This window comes from Mus musculus, chromosome 2 (assembly GCF_000001635.26).
Source record: "Mus musculus strain C57BL/6J chromosome 2, GRCm38.p6 C57BL/6J".
Classification (NCBI taxonomy): Eukaryota; Metazoa; Chordata; class Mammalia; order Rodentia; family Muridae; genus Mus; species Mus musculus.
The window spans coordinates 89,385,001-89,407,860 of record NC_000068.7 but is presented as its reverse complement, the minus strand read 5'-3'; the positions used below and the strand labels follow the sequence as shown (position 1 = coordinate 89,407,860).

The following is a 22,860-nucleotide window of genomic DNA, read 5'->3' as shown; positions in this document are numbered from 1 at the left end:
TGATGTTTCTTTTCTTTTCTTTTTTTTGCCAGTCATATTTGAATCTACCCTGGGCCCCTGAACTTACCAACCTCTGGTTCCTGGTTATCCAGGCAGTTTCAGGTGTGAGTTCTCTCTCATAGCATGGACCTTCAAGTGGACCAGTTATAAGTTGGTCACTCCCACACACATGTTCTGTGTCATGGTCCATGAAATAGTCTTGTAGGTTGAAGTTGTTGGTTATTTTATGTAGTATCTTGAAATTCAATGAGTAATTAAAAAGACTGAGCATCCTTTGAGACATAAATAACTGACCACCTTATATATATATATTGTGAAATATTTCAATAAGATATGAGTTTTGATGATATATACAATTTATGCATACATATATTTTATATACTTGTTGACAGATACAACTCTATCATTTCAAAGAATTGACTCTATATCTTCTTATATATTTGTGAATAGCTGCCATTACTAAGAAGTGGGTTTGTTGTAATCAGGAACTGTTTCTTTGTTTATCGTGGCTTAGTCTCTGTTAATTTACTAAGACTTAGAGTCAGAGACATTAATTGAAATGCTTCAAATGAAATCATCTGAGGCACACAAAATTTCTAAGAGAAAATCTACTGTGCTAGTTAAATGAGAACCTGAATAGATGCTACTAAATGCTTCCTACATGTTTGCTACTATAGAAGATAAAGATGGAGATGTGCTTCAGAATAGAATAGATTCATGGTCTTTTCATTATATCATTGCAGATTCTGTTTTCCCAGTGAGAAACAATCCAAATATATTTAAATGGGACAGAGAAACAATGTCACAGAATTTATCCTCCTGGGACTCACTCAGGATCCAGCTGGACAGAAAGCATTGTTTGTCATGTTTTTACTCATCTACATCGTGACAATGGTGGGCAACCTGCTTATTGTGGCCACAGTGATTGCCAGTCCCTCCTTGGGCTCCCCAATGTACTTCTTCCTTGCTTATTTGTCAATCATGGATGCTGTTTATTCCACTTCCACATCACCCAAGTTGATTATGGACTTACTCTCCGACAAAAAGACTATCTCATTCTCAGCTTGCATGGGCCAACTCTTTATTGAGCACTTATTTGGTGGTGCTGAGGTCTTCCTGCTGGTGGTGATGGCCTACGATCGCTATGTGGCCATCTGTAAGCCCCTTCACTATTTGACCATCATGAACCGGCAGATTTGCATTCTTCTGTTGGTGATAGCCTGGGTTGGTGGGTTTGTACATTCTGTGATTCAACTTGCTTTTGTGTCTACTCTCCCTTTCTGTGGACCCAATGTCATTGATCACTTTATCTGTGACATGTACCCACTCTTGACACTTGCATGCAGTGACACTTACTTCATTGGACTTACTGTGGTTGCGAATGGTGGAGCAATCTGTATGGTCATTTTAATTCTTCTTCTAATCTCTTATGTATTCATCCTAAACTCTCTTAAAAACTACAGTCAGGAAGGGAGACGCAAAGCCTTATCCACTTGCAGCTCCCACATCACTGTGGTGGTGCTCTTTTTTGTCCCCTGCATTTTTATTTATGTTAGGCCAGTGTCTAACTTTCCCATTGATAAGTCGATAAGTGTAGTTTTTACAGTTATTACTCCCATGCTGAACCCTTTAATATATACTCTGAGAAATTCAGAGATGAAAATTGCAATGCAAAAACTCTGGTGTAAAACAGCAACTACAGGCAGAGTAAGAGTGCACTCCCCACACTGAGGACTTCTGTTGTATTTCTTAAGTAATAGACAGCCAGCAGATTTTAGCAAATGAAACTGTACCCACCTAGTTCCTTAATAGGTATTAATAAAGTATTAATACCTTAATAGGTATTGTTGATACTATATTATTTTATGATAAACCTAATCGTAGAAGATTATAAAAATAGTTCTACTTAGATAGGTAGATTATAAAACTATCTTGCCCTTGAAAACATTTCAATTTTATTCAATTTATAACTTACAAGAATGTGTATTTTATAAAAGTAGAAAACACACTACTACCTTTAAAAGACTGGTGTCAAACAAAAAGGTTCCCTATGAATGCTGAGTCCAGAATGGCCTTGGTGGAGACAGAATGACATGGTTCCTGCCTCTGGGACAGGCCAGCAGACATGGGTCTCTACAAGTATCAAGTATCAATGGTTGCCATGGGTATGAGGCTTGTTTGTATAACATTGTACATATTTTACACTCTTCTTTTAAGGAATGTTAATCCTTCTGACTCCGTGATAACCAGACAGCACAAGTCCAGGAGGCAAAAGTGTGACTGATGTCTCAGCAAAATGATAAACTCTGAGATCTTCAAGAGGATACAAGGGCAGGCAGATTCCTGAATTCAAGGTCAGCCAGGGACACAGGAAGGTTAGGGACTGCTGTAGTAGAAATGGTAATTTCAGGAATGGGTCCCCCCAGCTAGCTTATGTGTGCTTAACTCTAAATCTGTTTGCAATGTTAAAAGAAAATAAGTGCTTGGAGTTTCCTAAGTATTAAGGTGTTTGTGTGTGTGTGTGTGTGTGTGTGTGTGTGTGTGTGTGAGTTGGGGTATGTGTCTGGATGCTGATTCATAGGATAATCAAAAGGAAACCTGGAGTAAATGACTGGATTGATATGTAAATTAAATGACTGGGCTCATGATATGTAGGTGAAGAGCTATCCAGGGAACTGCTGAGAATCAAAGAGAACTGCTTTGGAGAGCTGACTAGAGCAGAAGAGAGAAAGAAAGAAAAAGAGAGGGGAGAGGGAGGGAGAGAGATGGGGAGAGGGAAAGGAAGGGGCAGAGGGAGAGAGAAACAGAGGGGGAGAGAGAGAGAGAGACAGAGACAGAGGGACAGGGAGAGACACACAGAGAGGCAGTGAGGCAGAGGCAGTGAGACAGACAGAGAGAGACAAAGAGAGCTGTCTAGAAATCTCCAGAGAAGCTGGAGAGATGGCTCAGCAGTTAAGAGCACTGACTGCTCTTCCAGAGGTCCTGAGTTTAATTCCCAGCAACCACATGGTGGCTCACAACCATCTGTAACGGGATCTGATGCCCTCTTCTGGTGTGTCTGATGGGAGTGACAGTGAACTCACATATAATAGAAATCTCCAGAGGAAGCAAATCAGAGAGTAAAAAAGCAGGAAAAAATGGAAGCAGAGCAGGCTGGCTGGAGAGCTGTCTCCTGCTGAGCATAGGCTGCCAGCATGGACCCAGGATTTGACTTTGAGTCCTTTATCTTTTCTGCTCCCAGACATTCCTTCTTTCAGAGTCCCTCTCCAGGGGGAGCCTGGTCCTTGGTAATTTGCCACACTGGATAGGGAAAAGCCAATGAGGCATCAACCCTACACAAAGAAATACAAACAACTGGGTAAAGCTAAGGAGGATAAAGCCCCTCCCACTTCTTCCCTATTTGGGAAATTTAATGTGAATTTTAGATAAATTGCTTTCTTATTAAAATAAATATTAGTTTTTCTTTTTACTTTATTATTTTTCTTTTTTAGTTTTATAAACTGTTCTTGTTTTAATTTTGAGATTGTAAATTAATTACATTTCTCCCTTCCCTTTCCTCCTCCTTACCCCTCCCTTATATCCTTCAGAGATAGATTCCAGACTTGATCACACACAAAACAACTCCCAAAAACCTATGTTCAAACAAAATTGAAGAATTGTGATTGTTTGTATTTATAAGAATTAAAATGATAATTAGGGAATTATAACAGATTGACAATTGTAAGTTATCTGTCCCTGTGCCTTAGAGCTCCTCTTAGAGTTTGTTTCACAGAGAAAGGGAGGCTGTTCTAGTATGGTTGATCAACGGAAGTGAAATGCTTTCTCAACAATGATAGCATGAAATTCTCTGTGACATATTACAACTTATGTCTAAAACATCATGTATTCTCAATGTGAGAATCAAGTGAAGCTAGCAACATATAGAAAATAATTACAGTATAGAAAGATTTTTCACATTTTGAGAAATAAAATATAGGTTAAATACTCAAATCTTACTGATTTATTTCACATATTGCTTATTGCCTTTATCCTGATCAAAATGAGAACTGATAAGAACACACATTGATAAACTAGGTTATAAATTAAAGAGATTGGGCAGAGACTATCTTCTAGCTCTGTGGCTTCAAGGGCAGATCTCCTGAATGAAATGAAGCAGTAATGTGAACGAGACACATAGATGGTGTATCATAGCAACCTTCTAATGCAGTCTCCGCTGTACATGTCCTTTTGTACTAACAAATTGCTGTGTGTGGAATTCACTTACTTGCTTCTTGTCAAAATGCTTTCATCTGCAGGTGAATGTTATACTCATATTTATATGTAAAATAGATATTTCCTAATAGATAAAATTCTATCCTTTATCCAAATGTTAGTTCAAGAGGTATATTGTGGACCATGTTTATATTTTCAATTAAATTAACACAGGTCCGGATTATTTATTATGATTCAATACTCACGATTTTGCCAAGGCATAGATCTAAGTACCTAAGATTTAATTTAAAAACCAAACAACGTAACATCAAGAATTATGTGTTTTGGATTTTCCCATGGTAAAAGTAACAAAAGAGACAACCCTGGAAGTTAATTAAGTTGCTGATGGCCACATAGGTGAGATAATCTGTGAATGTAGTACATTTGGTCCATTGTTCATCCCTCCATTTCTTCTTTCCAGAATGGATGCGTCCATTATCTGTCACTGTACACACTGGTTTTGAAATGTAGAGTTGTTTTCTGTTCACTATAGTCATTGAATTCTTCATTCCAGTTACTACTGCTGGAGGTTTTTCAAGTAAGGAAATTAATTGAATAATTGCTGTTATAAAATATATAAAAATAGTTTATTCAAAATAATGAAAGAAGGCTTCATTCATGGAATAACTCATTCATGGGCTTCTTCATAGTTTCATGCATGTCCTGTTTTTCTCAGCTCTTGTCTGCAATATGCCTTATAAAAGAGTAATAGGGCAGAGAAACAATGTCACAGACTTTATCCTCCTGAACTCACTCAGAATCCTGTTGGGATGCACCTGGTGTGTTGGAGAGTTTGAATGGCCAGTTTCAGAGGTCACTTACTTCAATTTCTTTATCTTCCAATCTGCAAACAGAAGCATGTAATTATACTTAGAGCCAATGTCTTCTTGGAGTTTTCCCCAAACTATGCTACTTTATTTCTTTCTGAAAGTTTACATTAAAGTTCTAGTTTTGATTTCTATTTTCAGAAAACCTTGTATTTTAACTACCCATCTTTCAAGTTTCCACTTTCTCCAATATCACTGTATATCATACCATAACAGTATGAAGAAAAAAAAAACATACTAGATTCTAACACAGAAATCGGTAATAGAGATGAATTGGTTTAGTTTACCTAAATAAAATTAACAAAGTCAAGATCAGACATAGAGATGTGATATGACTTCAAATAGATAGGTGTGTGCTGTACTGGATTATAGCTCTCCACAAACAAGAAAGCCTTATAAAATAATTGTTCTGGTAACACACTGTCTTTATGGATCTCAGGTCTTCTTTCTGATGGTGATAGCCTATGATTGATATACAGCCATCTGTAAGCCCCTGCACTATTTGCCCATTATGAACTGTCAGGTTTGTGCTGGGAACCTCCTGGCCTGGAGAGGGTTGAGACAAGACACAGAGCAGAACTCTGGTGTGGTTGGAGGAGCTAGAGAAAGTACCCAAGGAGCTAAAGGGATCTGAAACCCTATAGGTGGAACAACATTATGAACTAACCAGTACCCCGGAGCTCTTGACTCTAGCTGCATATGTATCAAAAGATGGCCTAGTCGGCCATCACTGGAAAGAGAGGCCCATTGGACACGCAAACTTTATATGCCCCAGTACAGGGGAACGCCAGGGCCAAAAAGGGGGAGTGGGTGGGTAGGGGTGGGTGGGTATGGGGGACTTTTGGTATAACATTGGAAATGTAAATGAGCTAAATACCTAATAAAAATGGAAAAAAAAAGATTGAGAGTCTCTGGACATTCTAGCTCTCTAACTGTACTGAAATGCTGATGATAACTTCTAAAAAGTCCCAAATACTTTCCTGCCTTTTCTGAGGATAAAAAGCTGCTGGCTTAGGTGATTGACATCTGTAGCCTAACAGTGGAGATTAAGTAATGTGGCCTTTTTCCTATCCCAACAGAAACTGTGTGGCTCTATCTTTGAGCCTGCTAGAAAAGTTTGTAGGAAGAGAAAAGGACACTTTGAAAAGTGATTATAATATTTATTTCTAAGTTGTAAAAATTACCTATGAAAGCTCTCTAAGAAACTGGAAAAAGCATAAAGATCCTAAGTTGGAAAGGAACTTTTTTTTTTCTTTTCACTTTGTCCTCAGTATTTATATATCTTTCAGAAGACATGATCACATGGTAAAAGTTCATCATGAAAAATCTATAAAAATTCAAATCATAAATCGGATAAGAAGCTTACAACAGTGAATATTTATATATCTTTCAGTATTTATATATCTTTCAGAAGACATGATCACATGGCAAAAGTTCATCATGAATCTATAAAAATTCAAATCATAAATCGGATAAGAAGCTTACAACAGTGAATATTTACATACATATCCATTAGGAGTAATTATCTGGCTAAACATTCATCACCTGCCATAGCTCCATTGAAAACCATAACTGTTATTAGTGAAGTTTTATATAAACTCAGTCAATATTTTATCTTCCGTCCTATCACCTCTAACAAATCTATAATTCCCTTTTTATGATCTTTGGTTAATGGTTTTATAACCTCTTGGACTGTGCTCTGAGTAGTAAAATATCTGGTTCCTATCTAGATGCAATTAACTGGTGACACATGGGAGACTGGCAGAGTTCTCATTGCAGATTTAGAAGAGAATTAATAACAGTCCCACTATAAAAGAGCTTAATAAATACTGATATAATTATAGAAATTCTTATAGGATCATCATAAGGAATTGAGAAGTCATCTATTTGACTACAGTGTCACTACAAGACAGTACATCTTTGTAGTTCTGCAGAGATCTGCTCAAAAGGGGTGGACTAATAACTAGTGATTGTCATATATGTTTAATAATAACAGGAAATGCATATTAATAGGAGAAATCTTTCCTAAAATGATTTTCTCCTAGTCCTTGCCTACCCAAGTTCTGTTGTAGAGGTTAATCTAAGCTGGTCAACTCAGGAAGATGGCCAACCTCTACTCCTCTACTTTACTTCTCTTACTTCTGTTCTCTTCTTCTTCTTCTTCTTCTTCTTCTTCTTCTTCTTCTTCTTCTTCTTCTTCTTCTTCTTCTTCTTCTTCTTCTTCTTCCTCCTTCCTCCTTCCTCCTTCCTCCTTCCTCCTTCCTCCTTCCTCCTTCCTCCTTCCTCCTTCCTCCTTCCTCCTTCCTCCTTCCTCCTTCCTCCTTCCTCCTTCTTCCTTCTCCCCCCCTGCCTTTCTCTGCCCCTAGTACCCTCTTAACCCCTCTCCCCATGCCCTTAATAAACTATTCTACCCTATACCATCATGTGGCTGGTCCCTCAGGGGAAGGGATGCCGTGGCATGAGCCTGCTACTGAGGCATCCCCTTCCCCCATACCTGACTACACCTCGATAGAACATATTCCCCTTCTCTTTGTCTTTTTATAACCAGTACTTGCATTCATTGATACCTATTTTACTGCCCCCACAGTTGTTGCCAATAGTGGGGAGATCTGTATGGTAGTCTTCTGTGGAGTCCTTATAAAGTCTCTTAAGCTTGACAGGAGAGAAGGTGCAAAGCCCTGTTTACCTGAAGCTCTCATATCTCTGTGGCTTTATGCCTTTTGGTTCCCTGCGTTTTATATTATACTTGTTTCCATCTTTCCCAATGAAAAATCCATAAATGTTTTTATAGCTATCAAACCCATGCTGAATATTTTAATATACACCTTGAGAAGTTGAGAGATAAACATGTTAGAAGAAAATTCTGGTGTTAAAAAGTAGTTATAGGTATAATATTAAACAATCTCTTCACACTTATTACATTTGATATACATTCTTACACAGGAAATAGAGAGAAACTTCTTTTATTCATTTATGTTTTGTTTTAGATCTAGGGTTTCTCTGTGTAGCCGTGGCTATCTAGGACCTCACTCTGTAGACCAGGATAGCCTCCAAATTAGAGTTCCATCCACCTCTGCCTTCTGAGTGCAGGGCTTAAAGGTGTGTAGCACCACTACCTAGCTCAGTGAGGAACTGTTGACAAAGATGTCATCATTAATTCAATCTGTTATCTATGGGTATGACTCTTCTGTCTACAGATTATTAAAACTAGAGTAAATAATTTATTGATTTTAAGATTAATTTTCTAGGAAATTAAAAAAGATGTACATAAAATTGTCACTATACAGGTACAAAAATACAAGTAAGATCTATTGAAAATGTAATTTTTTCAATTGCATTCGATTTCTGCATCTTTTGAAGTAAAAGTGAATATCTAAAACTGATTTATTAGTTATGTATACAGCATTCTACTGGCATGTACACCAGCAGGCCAGAAGGGGACACAAGATCTCATAATAGATGGTTATGAGCCACCATGTGGTTGCTGAGAATTAAACTCAGGAGTTCTGGAAGAGAAGACTCTGCTCTTGACCTCTGAATCATCTCTCTAGACCCAACCTAGAGCTTCTTATTCTGTCTTCATAATCCCAAATGTAGTTCCACCTTATTTTATGAAATGGTCACATTTCTTAATATTGTATTCAACTGCAATAGTTTGCTTACAAATTAAAACAAAACAAAACAAAAAATAGTTCATTGTATTATGAATGTTTTTCAATTTTATGTAAAACAAACCATAACCCATGTTCTGTAGTCTTCAGTTATCTTGTAGTACCTTTATTTGAAGAACAGCAGTATCTTCTTTGTTAAGTTGTCCTCTGATCTCCACATATACACCTTTACTTACAGGTATACATAACATACAGGTGATAATGATGAATACAATTAAACTATTCAACAAGTGTTCTATTATCTGAATGGCTTATATCAGTCATTCTTGACCTTCTGTATTTTGTTATTTTTATGTACATTTCAGATTTGTGATATAAAATATCAAATTAACTTCAAGCCTGCTTATTTAGAGTCCATTTCTTTTTGCACTTTATTTTCCTTTTATTTTTATTTTTATTTTTTATTTTTTTGTCACAAAGTTAAGCAATTTTCCCCATAGGTATTTACTCTTCCATTGACGGGCTAATGATTTTAAGCTCACACATTTGCATTTGTGTAGTTCTTCATCATCTTATTTTGATTTTTGATATCAAAGATACCAAATGATTTCTATTACAAAATAAATGAATACATATTATATTATACTGTAGTTTGTCAATATACAGGGGTTATAGACAATTGATGTGGTCCTACAATATATTTTTATAGGTGCTAATAACTCTAGTCTGTGCTGGTTTTTAATCTTTATTAAATTATTTCATTTATTTACATTAAAAAGTTGCCCCCTTCCTGGTCCTGCTCTCCACGAGTACTTCAACACATCCCCCTTCCTCTCCCTCATCTGAGATGGTGCTTCCTCACCTGCCCCCATCCCCCACCAGCATCCCTCTTCATTGGGGGCATCAAATTTCCACAGGATTAAGCACATTCTCTCTCATGGAGGCCATATAAGGCAATCCTCTGTTACACCTGTGCCCTGGGCCACAAACTAGACAATATATGCTTCTTGGTGTTTGGCTTAGTCTCTGGGAGCTCTTAGAGATCCAAATTAGTTGACACTATTGTTCATCTATGTGGATACCATCCTGTTCAGCTACTTCAGTCCTTCTCCTCGTTCTTTCATAGGAGTCTCTGGGATCAGTCCAGTGGTTGGCTTTATGTATTTGCATTTGTCTCAGTCAGTCGCTGTTAGATTCATTCAGAGCATAGCCATGCCAGGCTTCTGTCTGCATGCACAATACAACTCAGTAATAGTTCGGGATTTGGTGCCAATATATGGGATGAATCTCAAGTTGGGCAGGTCTCTGAAAGGCCTTTCCTTCAGGCTCTGCTCCATTTTTGTCCCTGAATTTCCTTTAGACAGGAACAATTCTGGCTCAAAAATTTTGAAGATGGATGGGTGGCCCCATCACGCAATTGGGAGCCATGTCTATCTACTGGAGGTGGTCTCTTCAGGTTCCATCTCCCCTTTGTTGGGCATTTTGGTTAATGACGTCCCCATTGCTTCCTGATAGACTCTCACATCCCAGGTCTCTGCTACTTTCTAGAGCTTCCCCCTGCCCCTAACCCACACTGCTGGGTATTTTGATTCATTCTCATGGCCTTCTGGGCATCTTTTCTGTCTCTCTCCATACCTGATCCTGCCCTTCCTTTTCTCCAACCCCCCAGCATCCTTTCTCCCTCTGCTTCCCATGGTGATTATTTTGTTCCCCTTTCTAAGTGTGTTTCAGATATCCACACTTGGGCCTTTCTTCTTCTTAAGCTTTTTATGGTCTATGAGTTGTATCATGGAATTTCTGAACATTTTGGCTAGTCTAAGCTTATCAGTGAGTATATACCATGCATGTCCTTTTGAGACTAGGTTACCACACTCAGGATGATGCTTTCTAGTTCCATCCAGTTGCCTGCAAAATTCATGATGTCTTAGTTTTTTAATAGCTAAATAGAAGTTCATTGTGTAAATGAACCACATTTTTTTGTATTCATTCTTCAGTTGAGGGACATCTGGGTTGTTTCCAACTTCAGGCTATTACAAATAAGGCTGCTATGAACATAGTGGAATACTTGTCCTTATGGTATGGTGGGTATCTTTTGGATATACTCCCAGAAATTATATATCTGGGTCTTCACATAGCTAGCTTCTTGGTTAGCATTTGAAACCCTGTGTTTACTTGTCTCTCTCAGTTCTGGGACCCTAACACTGGCTTGATTTTGTGTAGGTCTTGCTTCAGTGCCATAGTCTCTGTGAACTTATATGTATATTATTCCTGTTGTCTGGAAGACACTGTTCTCTTGAAAACATCCATCACTTCTGTCTTTTACAATCTTTTGCATCATTTTCTGCTTCAATTCCTCAGTCCAGACAGAATGCATTTGATGAAGATATCTCATTTAGGACTCCAAAATATCTCTCTCTGGACATTTTCTAATTACAGATCTCTATATTAGTTTCCATATACTACAAGAAAACCTGATATTGACTCAGCAAGACACTGATCTATTAGTGCTCTATTAGATCTACCATTAGGAGTCATTTTATTAACATATTCCATTGGCAGAATAATGGTATTAGCCTTTCCACTAATTCTATGAATTGTCTAGCCTTAGATTCTTGGGCATTTTGTTAGTATCAAGTATGAGCTTTGTCTCACAGAATGGGTCCAAAATCCCATCTAAACATGATAGTTATTTCTATAACATTTGTGCCATTATTGGACCAATATGTATTGCAGGCAGGTCACTGTTGATGGCAGTAAGGTTTGTAGATGCAGATATTGATGACTGCCTCAAACAGTATGTGGAGTGCCTCCAGCACCATGAATGCTAGTCAGTATGGATAAAAGATCTAATTAGGCTCCAGCTTGTCTTCTCCCTGTTAAATGACATACATGTGCATCTCACCATTAGCTTGTGGGAAGAAACCAACAGTATTAACAATGACCTATGATCTTGAGGGTTTCCATGGGGACCCTTATAACAAGATTGTAACCTCTTTTGACACTTAAGGTTTTACTTGGTGGCATAAATTATTTGTTTGTAACCTTCCTTTCTGTGGGCTCAACCACTTCATATGTAATGTGTACTCTTTATTGTAGCTTGTGGGACATACTTCATTGATATTACTCTTGTTGCCAATGGTAGAGCAGTCTTCATTGTGACAACACTGCAGAAACTACTAATTGTGATGACACTTCTGAATAATTTATTCCATTAATATTGCGATGAAACTAAGAGGAATGTATGTTTTCTAGAAATAGGGGGTGGGAGGTAAGCCACTGCCTGTCACTCTTCTGAGAGGCTCTACAGGCAACTGACTGAGACAAATGCAAATACTTTCAGCCAATTGGATTGAGGTCTGGACCAATATGGACTAGTTAGACAAAGGACTAAAGTAGCTGAAGAGAATTGCAACCTCATAGGAAGAACAACATTGTTAACTAACCTGGACCCCTCAGAGCTCCAAAAGCCTAAATCAAAAACCAAGGAGCAGAGGTGGGCTGGTCCATGGCCCCAGGGCACAAATGGAGGAGAAGGCTGTCTTGTGTAGCCCCAGGGAAGAGGGATGCTGATGGGGCTGAGGTGGGAATGAGTGGGCAGGTAGGGGAGCATCCTCTCAGAGGTAGAAGAGAGGGAATCGGAAGGGGATCAACTTTTGAAATGTAAATAAATAAAATAAGTTAATAAAAAAAGAAAAATCTTTACAGTCCATTTTTTAAAATAAGAACTCAATTTGGAAAAAAATACAGGTGAAATATTTTTCCACAAAAATCATGGGAAATTTCCAGCTCTAGACTGGATGTTTCACTTAATGATTTGCTTTTCAACATTTCGTCATGATTCATTCATGTTCAGATCATGAATCTTAGATGGCAGAAATCATTAGAATTACCAGAATGTTGGCCCATGACTGTAAGTACTCGAAAAACTGAAGCAGGAGAATTGTTAGTTTAAGACAGGATTTAGAAAAAAATGAAACTATTAACAGAAAAACCCGCAAAACATTTTAGAAAAAGACACAATCTAAGGTGTCCTGAAACGGACTCTATAGCTCATGACCTAAAATCAAGATATTTTTCTTTTTTCATTTAAGCTTCTTAATATATTTTAATAATTTTCCTTCTCCAATCATCTTGTAATCTTCCACATCTCATTACTCATCCGACTTTATGTTTTTTCTTTATCCCATGTCCATCTCTTTAAAATATAACATTAATTACAGAAAAAAGGAAGTCAAAACAAACAAAAACCAAGAAGACAAGAAGTTAAATAAATGAAAGACAACAAAACCTCCATATTAGCCCAGAAACTTAGTATACCCGAGATATAAGATACAATTTGCAAAACACATGAAACACAAGAACGAAGACCAAAGTGTGGACACTTTGCCCCTTCTTAGAACTGGAAACAATCACCCATGGAAGGAGTTAGAGAGACAAAGTTTGGAACTGAGACAAAAGGATGGACCATCTAGAGTCTGCCATATCCAGAGATCCATCCCATAATTAGCCTCCAAATGATGACACCATTGCATACACTAGCAAGATTTTGCTGAAAGGACCCTGATATAGCTGTCTCTTGTGAGACTAGGCCGGGGCCTAGCAAACACATAAGTAGATGCTCACAGTCAGCTATTGGATGGAGCACAGGGCCCCCAAAGGAGGAGCTAGAGAAAGTATCCAAGGAGATAAAGAGATCTGCAACCCTGTAGGTGGAACAACATTATGAACTAACCAGTACCCCGGAGCTCTTGACTCTAGCTGCATATGTATCAAAAGATGGCCTAGTCGGCCATCACTGGAAAGAGAGGCCCATTGGACATGCAAACTTTATATGCCCCAGTACAGGGGAATGCCAGGGCTAAAAAATGGGAATGGATGGGTAGGGAAGTGGAGGGAGGGAGGGAGGGTATGGGGGACTTTTGGGATAGCATTCTAAACGTAATTGAGGAAAATATGTAATAATAAAAAATATTTTAAAAAATAAAAAAATAGATTTTGTAAAGTATTGTAGTCAGTCACCTCAACTGTAATTTTGCATCTAGAAGAATTTGTGCAGAGGAGGTCAGCACACACACAAAATTTATTGGAAAGAACACATAAGGGGTATCAGTTCTCTAGGGCATAATTCTTTAGAGATTTAATTTGAAGTAAGCACACTGGGGGCAATTTGAAGAGAGATCAGCAAAATATTTAGTATTTTATTATGAAGCTCTTGTAAATAGTTTTCTTTGCCTTATAAAAGAATTCTCTTGGGGATTTGATGTTATCATTGGTTATAAAACAAAAAGTCAATAACTTGGTACAGATAAACCAGACTAATGCTGTTTTGTGAGTGATCGATAATATAAAACAGAGTCTGTATTTTGTGATTATCCTGTACTGTGTACAACTCAAAAACATGCTAAGAGGATTATTTGGTTAATCTAACAGTACACATATGAGTAAAATTGGAACAGAATCTTAATGCATGTTCCCAAAACAGCTTCAAATTTCATAATTCATCTTATATACCAACAGTTATTTTTTTCTGTATTTCCATTGTGCATAATCTGGGGTCTAAACTCTAAATTGCTTTTTTGAAGAATAGAGAATATTTGATATGCTCTATGTGAGCCTAGGGAGCTGCCTCTATGTGGCAAAGCAAGTCTATTTACATGGACAAATGTTAATTACTTTGAAGGTATACCTGTACTGATATGCTGGCAGTTTTGACTTTAAAAGTAGAAAGGCATTTTTCTAAGCGTGAAAATAAAACCACAGAAGCCTGAATTGGAATAAGTGAACAAAAAGGAGATACAAAACCCAGGTAACACATCAGTGAAATCATTGCAGTGTTTTTTGTTGTTACTGTTGTTTGTATTTGTTTTTTAAAACAAGGTCAAAGAAGCTTAGTTCAATTGTCTTTCATACCTAGGTTGATGACTTATTTCAAAATTTTACACCAGAGACAGTAGGATATTGCATGTACTTTATCTACTTTATAGAATGTTGATAGATGAATGAACTAAAACTGTCTATAAACTTTATATTATTGTTTAAATGCATATGACACAAATGAGAGCATGTTACAAAACATGAGCAACGTAACATGAATGTGGTTTATCTTCACAATCAGATATCTTATACAATTTACAGAATGTGACTGTTATTATAAATTGTCACCTACTGTGGGATTTTACATTTTCTATTTCTCTGCAGATGCTTCATTCTTTTTAAAATTAAATTTAACTGTTATAAATATTTTTAATCTTTCAAATTAACATATAATGGTCTTGTGCCACATTCCCTTTCTTTCTTTCAACTCTTTTCATGAGCTGTTCTCCTTGTTTCCAATCTAATATGTGGCCTCTATTTCTTCAACTGACGGAACAACCCAGATATAAGTGTATATAAAATCCTAAACGTATATGTCACAACAACAAAATTAGTAGAGGCCACTTCTCTTTAGTGAGGCAAATGTAATCAATTTATTCAATGTTGTATTCTCACACTTCATCTCATGCTTATCTTTTAACAGCACTAAATTATAACTCTCTATCCCTTCCTCCTCCCATCTCCTCAACCACTTCTGTATTATTTCTATGAATATGATTAGTCTAAGTACTTCGTAAATTTGAGATAATAATATATATGTACCTTCATCATGGTCTGATTTAATAATTTGGTATAATAATAAAAAATGGAAAAAAAAAATAATTCATTCATTTCACCTATTAATTACATTCCTTCTTGAAATGGAATATATTGCTCATCTATTTCCTCACTATTCCCACTTGGAAATCTACTTTGATTAGATACTAAACCTCTGTGTGTGTGAATGTGTATGTGTGTGTTGTACAGTGTTTTATTTATTTGTCAGTTGATAAATAATTCTGCTTTCAACATCGTTCAATATTAATTATGCTTTATTTTTAATTATTTTATGTATTTGCATAAATGAAATTTTTTGATAAAATTGCTAGGTAATTATGAAATATAGAACTCATGCTCAGATATTTATTCTTTAAGTATCAGTGTAAATACTTTTGCTTATTAGAATGGGTAAATATTTTATGATGATTTAAGTATAAAATTTGCATGAATCTTCAAAAAATGGCACCTCCTGTTTCTGACTATTTTATAGATTTCATTTCAATTGTCTTAAAAACTTCTGTGTTCTGTTGATTCCATAGCTTTAAAACATTAAATTTAATTGTAAAAAGTTTCAGATCCATTAGTAATGCACAGAAAAAGAGAGACATGAATATCCTCGCAATAATGTGTGTGGAAAGAAGGTGCAGCTTCCATAACTGTGCACAATGAAATTATAATTCTCCCAGACATCCAAAGGGAATTCCCCTTTGGGTCATTAGAGGTGAAGGCCCTCGGGAGATTCACTCAGATCTTTTACATGAAGCCATGGCATTTAAAATTATGTACAGAAACTAATGCCAAGAATACCCTGAATTTATTTAGTGTTTATGTATCAGGTAAGTTTCTTTACACTATATTTTTGTTTAAGCCTAGACACTCCCTATATGTTAGATGTTTTACAGTTATCATAAAATATATTGAATAATTCACCCAATGTCACATAGTCTCATAGTCACAATGTCACTTAACATAGATTATGGAGATTGAGAATCCAAACCAGTATTTGGATCCAAACATTTCAACAGTTCCAGGTGCTCTTTCCCATGAAGGCAAAGCAAAATTGTCCACAATCATGTATGACACAGGAAACCCACATTCGTTGATCTTTGCTTACCTTGATTTTTTTTCATCAAGTTCATTCTTGTTTGCAGACTTTAGAGATAACATTTTTCTATACTTCAAAGAAACTGAATACGAAAACACGTAATATTGAAAGAAGTCATGCACATGTCTTAGATATATTATTTCCATGATTATTGTCCTATATTTGAGGAAAATAGAAAGGTACAAGATTTCCTTGTGTTTTTCAAAAGTGTCTGGATTCAAATTGAAATTTCATCATTTATACTTGAAGAAAACTGCTGTTTAAAATTATTTCTATTATTTTACTTACCAGGTTCACATATTTAAAATATCTGTTAATGATTATTTGATAAGTACTTAAGACTCTGGAAGTACTACAAATCATTTTAAGATGTTTATTTAAAAAGCCTGATATTGATTCAGAAAAATGTATAACTTGAGAGAATAAAGTAAGTACAGAAATACTAATTTACAGTCTTTGTGAGAGCTTGTTTAAAGAAAGCCACTTTGGGGAATCAGGGGACCCTTTCAGCCTGAAATTTGTGAAAATCAAGTGGAATGCAGTGAGAGGAGAATACAAACATTAATTTCCTGAGGTGTTGCAGATGTAAGTAGTCTGAAGATGCTCAGAAAGTCTCCATAGCCTTTCTCAGTTAGTGGTGGGAATTTGTGAGCCCATTCATATCCATTCTGTGATTTTCCTAGTTCGTTTATATATAGTTCTCATGTACATAGTCATACCAACTATGAGTTCATGTGTGTAGTGACATGTACATGTAGCAGACTATCATGTCTACCTAATACTATTTCACTGCAAATTTCCACTAGTTCTGACTTGTATAAATTCCTGCCCCTTTTCTTCAACAAAACATTTGTCTTGTGAATAGATGGTTGATTAATAATAATAATAATAATAGTAATAGTAATAAAATATTATACAATATATTACATATGGTGCCCCCCATTAGAACCAAGACTCTACAATCTCTGATTTTCTGAATGCCCACCAATTGTGTGTCTTTGTGTGCATTTATAACGACTGCAGAAACAAGCTTCTCTGCTGATGCTTGAGATATGTACTAGTGTGTGGATAAAAAGTTAAAAAGTCTATGAGACACTTTGATACAAGCAGAGATTTTGTCATGGAATTTAAGATTCAAATTCAGGAGATGCTATGTCTGCAGGCTATGATGTCTAAGTGAGTTCAGCACTCTCAGAAAGGCATATGGAAAAGAGGAACAATGTGACTGAATTTATCCTCCTGTGCCTCAATCAGAATCCAGAGGGCCAAAAAGTACTGTTTGTCACATTCTTGCTCATCTACACTGTGACAGTAATGGGCAATCTGCTCATCATGGTGACCATTATGGCAAGCCAATCCCTCCACTCCCCTATGTATTATTTTCTGCCTTATTTGTCATTTATAGATGACTGAAGGAAAGGGGAAGAAGGGGGAGGGGAATTTGAAGGGGAAGAAGAATTTGAAGGGAAGAGGAAGGGAAAGGGGAAGGGGAAGGAGGGGAAGGAGGGGAAGGGGAAAATGGAGGAAGGGGAAGAGGAAAAAAGGGGAAGAGGAAAAAGGGGAAAAGGAAGGGAAAAGGGAAGGGAAATGGGGAAGGGGAAGAAGGGTAAGGGGAAGAAGGGGAAAGAGTAGAAGGGGTAGAAAGGGAAGAAGAAGGGGAAGGGGAAAAAGAGGAAGGGGAAGGAAGGTAAAAGGGAAGAAGGGGAAGGGGAAGGGGAAGAAAGGGAAGTAGAAGGGAAGAGGGGAAAAAAGGAGGGGAAGGGGAAGGAGGGGAAGGGAAGGATGGGGAAAGGTGAGGAAGGGGAGGGGAGCAAGGGAAAGGGGAGGAAGGGGAAGTGGTACAAAGGAAAGGGGAAAAGGTGAAGGGGTGGAAGTTCAAAGGGATGGAGGGGAAGAGGACAGAGTGGAAGGGGAAGGGGAAGGAGGGTAAGGGGAAGGAGGGGAAGGGGAAGTAGGAGAAGAAGAAGGAGGAGGAGGGGAAAAAAGGGAAGGGGAAGAAAGGGAAAGGGAACTGGAAGGGGAAGGGGAAGGAGAGGAAGAGGAAGGTGTGGAAGGGGAAGGAGGGGAAGGGGAAGGAGTGGAAAGGAAGGGGAAGAAGGGGAAGGTGAGGAAGAGGAAGGGGAGAAGAAAAGGGGAGAAAGGAAAAGGGGAGAAAGGGGAAGGGGAGGAAGGGGAAGGGGAGGAAGGAGATGGGGAGGAATAGGAAGGGAAAAAAGGGGAAGAGGAGGAAGGGGAAGGGGAAAGAGAAGGGGAAGCAGGGGAAGTGGAAGAAGGGGAAGGGGAGGAAATAGAAGGCGAGGAAGGGGAAAGGAAAGGAGAAAGGGAAGAAGAGGTAGGGAAAGAAGGAAAAGGGAAAGGGGAAGAAGGGGAACTGGAAGAAGGGGAAGGGGAAGGAGTGGAAGAGGAAGGAGGGGTAGGGGAAGGAGGGGAGGTGGAAGGAGGGGAAGGGGAATGATGGGAAGGGGAAAGAGGGGAATGTGACTGAGGGGAAGGGGAAGGAGGGGAAGGGGGAAGGGGAAGGGGAAGGGGAGGAAGGGGAAGGGTAAATGCAAGAAGGAGAAGGGGAATAAGGGAAAGGGGAAGGGGAAGGAGATGAATTGGAAGGGGAAGGGGAAGGAGGGGAAGTAGAGGAAGGGGAAGGAGCAGAAGGGGAGAAAGGGGAAGGAGGGGAGGGGAAGCAGTGGAATGGGAAAGGGTTAGGGCAAGAAAGAGAAGGGGAAGGAGAAGAAGGAGAAGGGGAAGGGGATGAATTGGAAGTAGAAGGGGAAGAGGAAGGAGGGGAAGTGGAGGAAGGGGAAGGAGGGGGAGGGGAGAAAGGAGGGGGAGGGGAAGCATTGGAAGGGGAAGGACAGTAAGGGGAAGGGGAAGGAGGGGGAGGGGAAGCATTGGAAGGGGAAGGACAGTAAGGGGAAGGGGAAGGAGGGGGGAAAGGGAAGGAGAGGAAGTGAAAGGAGGGGAAGGAGAAGGAGAAGAAAGGGAAGGGGAAGGAGGAGAAGGGGAGAAAGAGGAAAGGGACAAAGGGGAAGGGAATGAAGTTTAAGGGGAGGAAGAGGAAGTGGAATAAAGGGAAGGGTATCAAGAGGAAGGGGAAGAAAGGAAGAGGAATGAGGAGAATGGGAAGGAGGCGATGTGGAAGGAGGAGAAGGGGAAGGAGGGGAAGGTGAAGGAGGGGAAGCAGAATGAGGGGAAGGGGAAGGGGAAGGAGAGGAAGGCGAAGGAGGTGAAGAGGAAGGGCATGAAGGGAAGGGGAAGGAATGGAAGGGCAAGGAGGGGAAGGGGAGGACGTGGAAGGAGAAGGAGTGGAAGGGGAAGGAGGGGAAGGAGGGGATGTGGAAGCAGGAGAAGGGGAAGGAGGGTAACAGAAACTAGGGGAATGGGAAGGAGAGGGAGGGGAAACGGAAGGGGAAGGGGAAAAAAAGGAATGGTAAGAGCGAGAAGGGGAAGGGGATGAATTGGAAGGAGATGGGGAAGGGGAAGGGAAAGAGAGGAAGGGGAAGGAGGTGAAAGGGAAGGGGAGAGGGAAGGAGGGGAAGGGTTATGAGGGGAAGGGGAAGATGGGGAAGGAGAAAGAGAAGGAAGCAGAAGTGGAAAAGGGGGAAGGGGAACAAGGAGCAGGGGAGGAAGTTTAAGGGGAAGGAGGGAAAGGAAAAGGAGGGGAAGGGGAGGAAGTTGAAACGGAGGAAGTTGAAGTCGAGGAAGGGGAAAGGGTAGGAAGGGCAAGGGGAAAGAGTGGAAGGGGAAGAAGAGGAGGGGAAAGGGATGAGGGGAAGGGTAAGGAGAGGAAGGGGATGAAGGGGAGGAAGGGGAAAGGAAGGAATTTTAAGGGGACAAAGATTAAAGGGAGGAAGGGGAAGTGGAATAAGGGGAAGTGAAACAAGGGAATAGGAAAGAGGGGAAGGTAAAGGTTGGGAAGTGGAAGGAGGGGAATGGGAAGGGTGGGAAGGGGAAGCTGAAGTAGAAGGGGAAGAAGGGGAAGGGCAAGGGGAAGAAGAGGAATGGCAGTGTGAGAAGGGGAAGGGGAAGGGTATGAATTGGAAGGAGAAGGGTAAGGGGAAGGAGGGGAAGTGGCTGAAGGGGAAGGGGAGGAAGGGAAAGGAGGGAAAGGGGAAGCAGAGGAAGGGGAAGGAGGGAAAGGGGAAAGAGGGGAAGGGGAGGCAGTTGAAGGGGAAGGTTTACTGGAGTAAGGGGAATGGGGAGGAAGGGGAAGGAGAGTAAGGAGAGGAATGGGAAGGGGAGGAATGGGAAGGGGAGTAAGGGGAAGGGGAGGGAGGGGAAGCAGAAGGAGGGTAAGGAGGGCAAGAGAGAAGGAGTGGAAGGAAAAGGGGGGGACTGGGAAGGACAGGAAGCAGGAGGGGAAGCAGAAAAATGGGAAGGGGATGGAGTAGTGGATGGAGAAGGGCAAGAAGGGGAAGGGGAAGGAGGGGAAGAAGAAAGAGGGGAAGGGGAAGGAGAAAGAGGGGAAGGAGGAGAAGGGGAGGGAGGGAAAAGGGATGAAGGGGAAGGGAAGGAAGTTTAAGGGGAAGTAGGTTAAAGGGAGGAAGGGGAAGTGGAGCAAAGGGAAGGGGATCAAGGGGAAGGGGAAGGAAGAAGGAGGGGAATGAGAAGGGGGCGATGTGGAAGGAGGGGAAGGGGAAGGAGGGGCTAGGAGAAGGAGGGGAAGAGGAAGGGCAGGAAGGGAAGGGGAAGGAGTGAAAGGGCAAGGAGGGGAAAGAGTGGAAGGGGAAGGAGGGGAAAGGGATGGAGGGGAAGGCGAGGAAGGGGAAGGGGAAGGAGTGGAAGAAGAAGGAGGGGAATGGAAATGAGGGGATTGGGAAGGAGGAGGAGGGGAACAGGAAGGGGAAGGGGAAGAAGGAGAAGGGGAAGGGGATGAATTGGAAATAGAACTGGAAGGGGAAGGAGGGGAAGGGTTAAGAGGGGAAGGGGAAAATAGGGGAAGGGAAAGGAGGGGAAGGGGAGGAAGTTGAAATAGAGGAAGGTAAAGGGGAGGAAGGGGAAAGGGGAGGAAGGGGAAGGGGGAAGGACAAGGGGAAAGAGTAGAAGGGGAAGGAGGGGAGGGGGAAAGAGGGGAAGGGGAGTAGGGGAAGTGTAAGGAGAAGAAGGGGAGGAAGGTGAAGGGGAGGAAGTGTAGGAAGGGGAATGAAGGAAGGGGAAGGGGAGGAAGAGGAAGGAGTGGAAGGGGAAAGAGGGGAAGGGGAAGGAGGGGAAAGGGAGGAAGAGGAAGGGGAGGAAGGGGAAAGGGAGGAATGAGATTGGAAGGAAGTTTAAGGGGAGGAAGTTTAAGGGGAGGAAGGGGAAGTGGAACAAGAAGAAGTGGAGGAAGGTCAAGGGCCATGAGGGGAAGGGGAAGGAGGGGAAGGGTAAGTAGGGGAATTGGAAGGAGGGGAAGAGGAGTAAGGGGAAGGGGAATCATGGGAAGTGGAAGAAGGGGAAAGAGAGGGGAAGGGGAATGAGGTGAAGGGGAGGAAGGGAATGGAGGGGAAGGGGGAAGGAGGGGAAAGGGAAGGAGGTGAAGGGGAAGGAGGTGAAGGGGAAGGAGGGAAAGGTGAATGAGGTGAAGGGGAAGGAGGGGAAGGGGAAGTAAAGGAAGGGGAAGGATGGAAGAGGAAGGGCAGTCAGGGAAGGGGAAAGAGAGGAAGGGGAAGGATGAGAATTGAAGGAGGGTAAGGAGAAGGAGGAGAAGGGGAGGAAGTGGAAAGGGGAGAAAGGGGAATGGGAGGAAGGGCAAGGCGAAGGAGGTGAAAGGGAAGGTGGGGAAGAGAAGGAGGGTATGGGGAAGGAGGAGAAGGGGAGGAGGGGTTGGGGAGTCGGGGGAAAGGGAAGAAGGTGAAGGGGAGGAAGGGCAAGGGGAGGAAAGGGAAGGGGAGGAATGGGAAAAGGAGGAAGAGGAAGGGAAGGAATTTTAAGGGGAGGAAGGGGAAGTGGAACAAGGGGAAGGGGAAGCAGGGGAATAGGAAGGATGGGAATGCAAAGGTGGGGATGTGGAAGGAGGGGTGGGAGGAGGGAAAGGGGAAGGAGGGGAAGGGGAAGGAGGGGAAGGAGGGAAAGGGGAAGGAGGGGAAGGGTAAGAAGAGGAAGGGGAAGGGTAAGAAGGGGAAGGGTAAGAAGGGGAAGGGTATGAATTGGAAGGAGAGGGGTAAGGGGAAGGAGGGGAAGTGGCTGAAGGGGAGGGAGGGGAAGGGGAAGGAGGGGAAGGGGAATGAGCAGAAGGGGAAAGGAAAGAAAGGGAAGGGGAGGAAGGGGAAGGCAAGGAAGGGGAAGGAGAAGAAGGGGAAGGGGAGGAAGGGGAAAGGAGGAAGGGAAAGGGGAAGGTGGGGAAGGGGAAGGAGGGGAAGCAGAGGAAGGGGTGGGAGAGCAAGGGTAAGGGTAAGGAGGGGAAGAAGGGGAAGTAGAAGGAATGGAAGGGGAAAGAGGGGAAGGGGAGGAAAGGGAAGGG

The 22,860-nt window shown here is 40.9% G+C and overlaps 1 protein-coding gene and 3 pseudogenes across 1 annotated transcript; all 4 read left to right on the top strand.

Annotated features, from left to right (window-relative positions):
• Positions 1 to 783: 783 nt before the first annotated feature.
• Olfr1238 (olfactory receptor 1238) lies at positions 784 to 1,731 on the top strand. Its single transcript, NM_146790.1, has one exon. The coding sequence runs from the start codon at positions 784 to 786 to the stop codon at positions 1,729 to 1,731; it is 948 nt and encodes a 315-aa protein (NP_667001.1).
• On the top strand, positions 5,485 to 5,667 carry Olfr1237-ps1 (olfactory receptor 1237, pseudogene 1; annotated as a pseudogene).
• On the top strand, positions 7,581 to 7,916 carry Olfr1236-ps1 (olfactory receptor 1236, pseudogene 1; annotated as a pseudogene).
• Positions 17,531 to 18,153, top strand: Olfr1235-ps1 (olfactory receptor 1235, pseudogene 1; annotated as a pseudogene).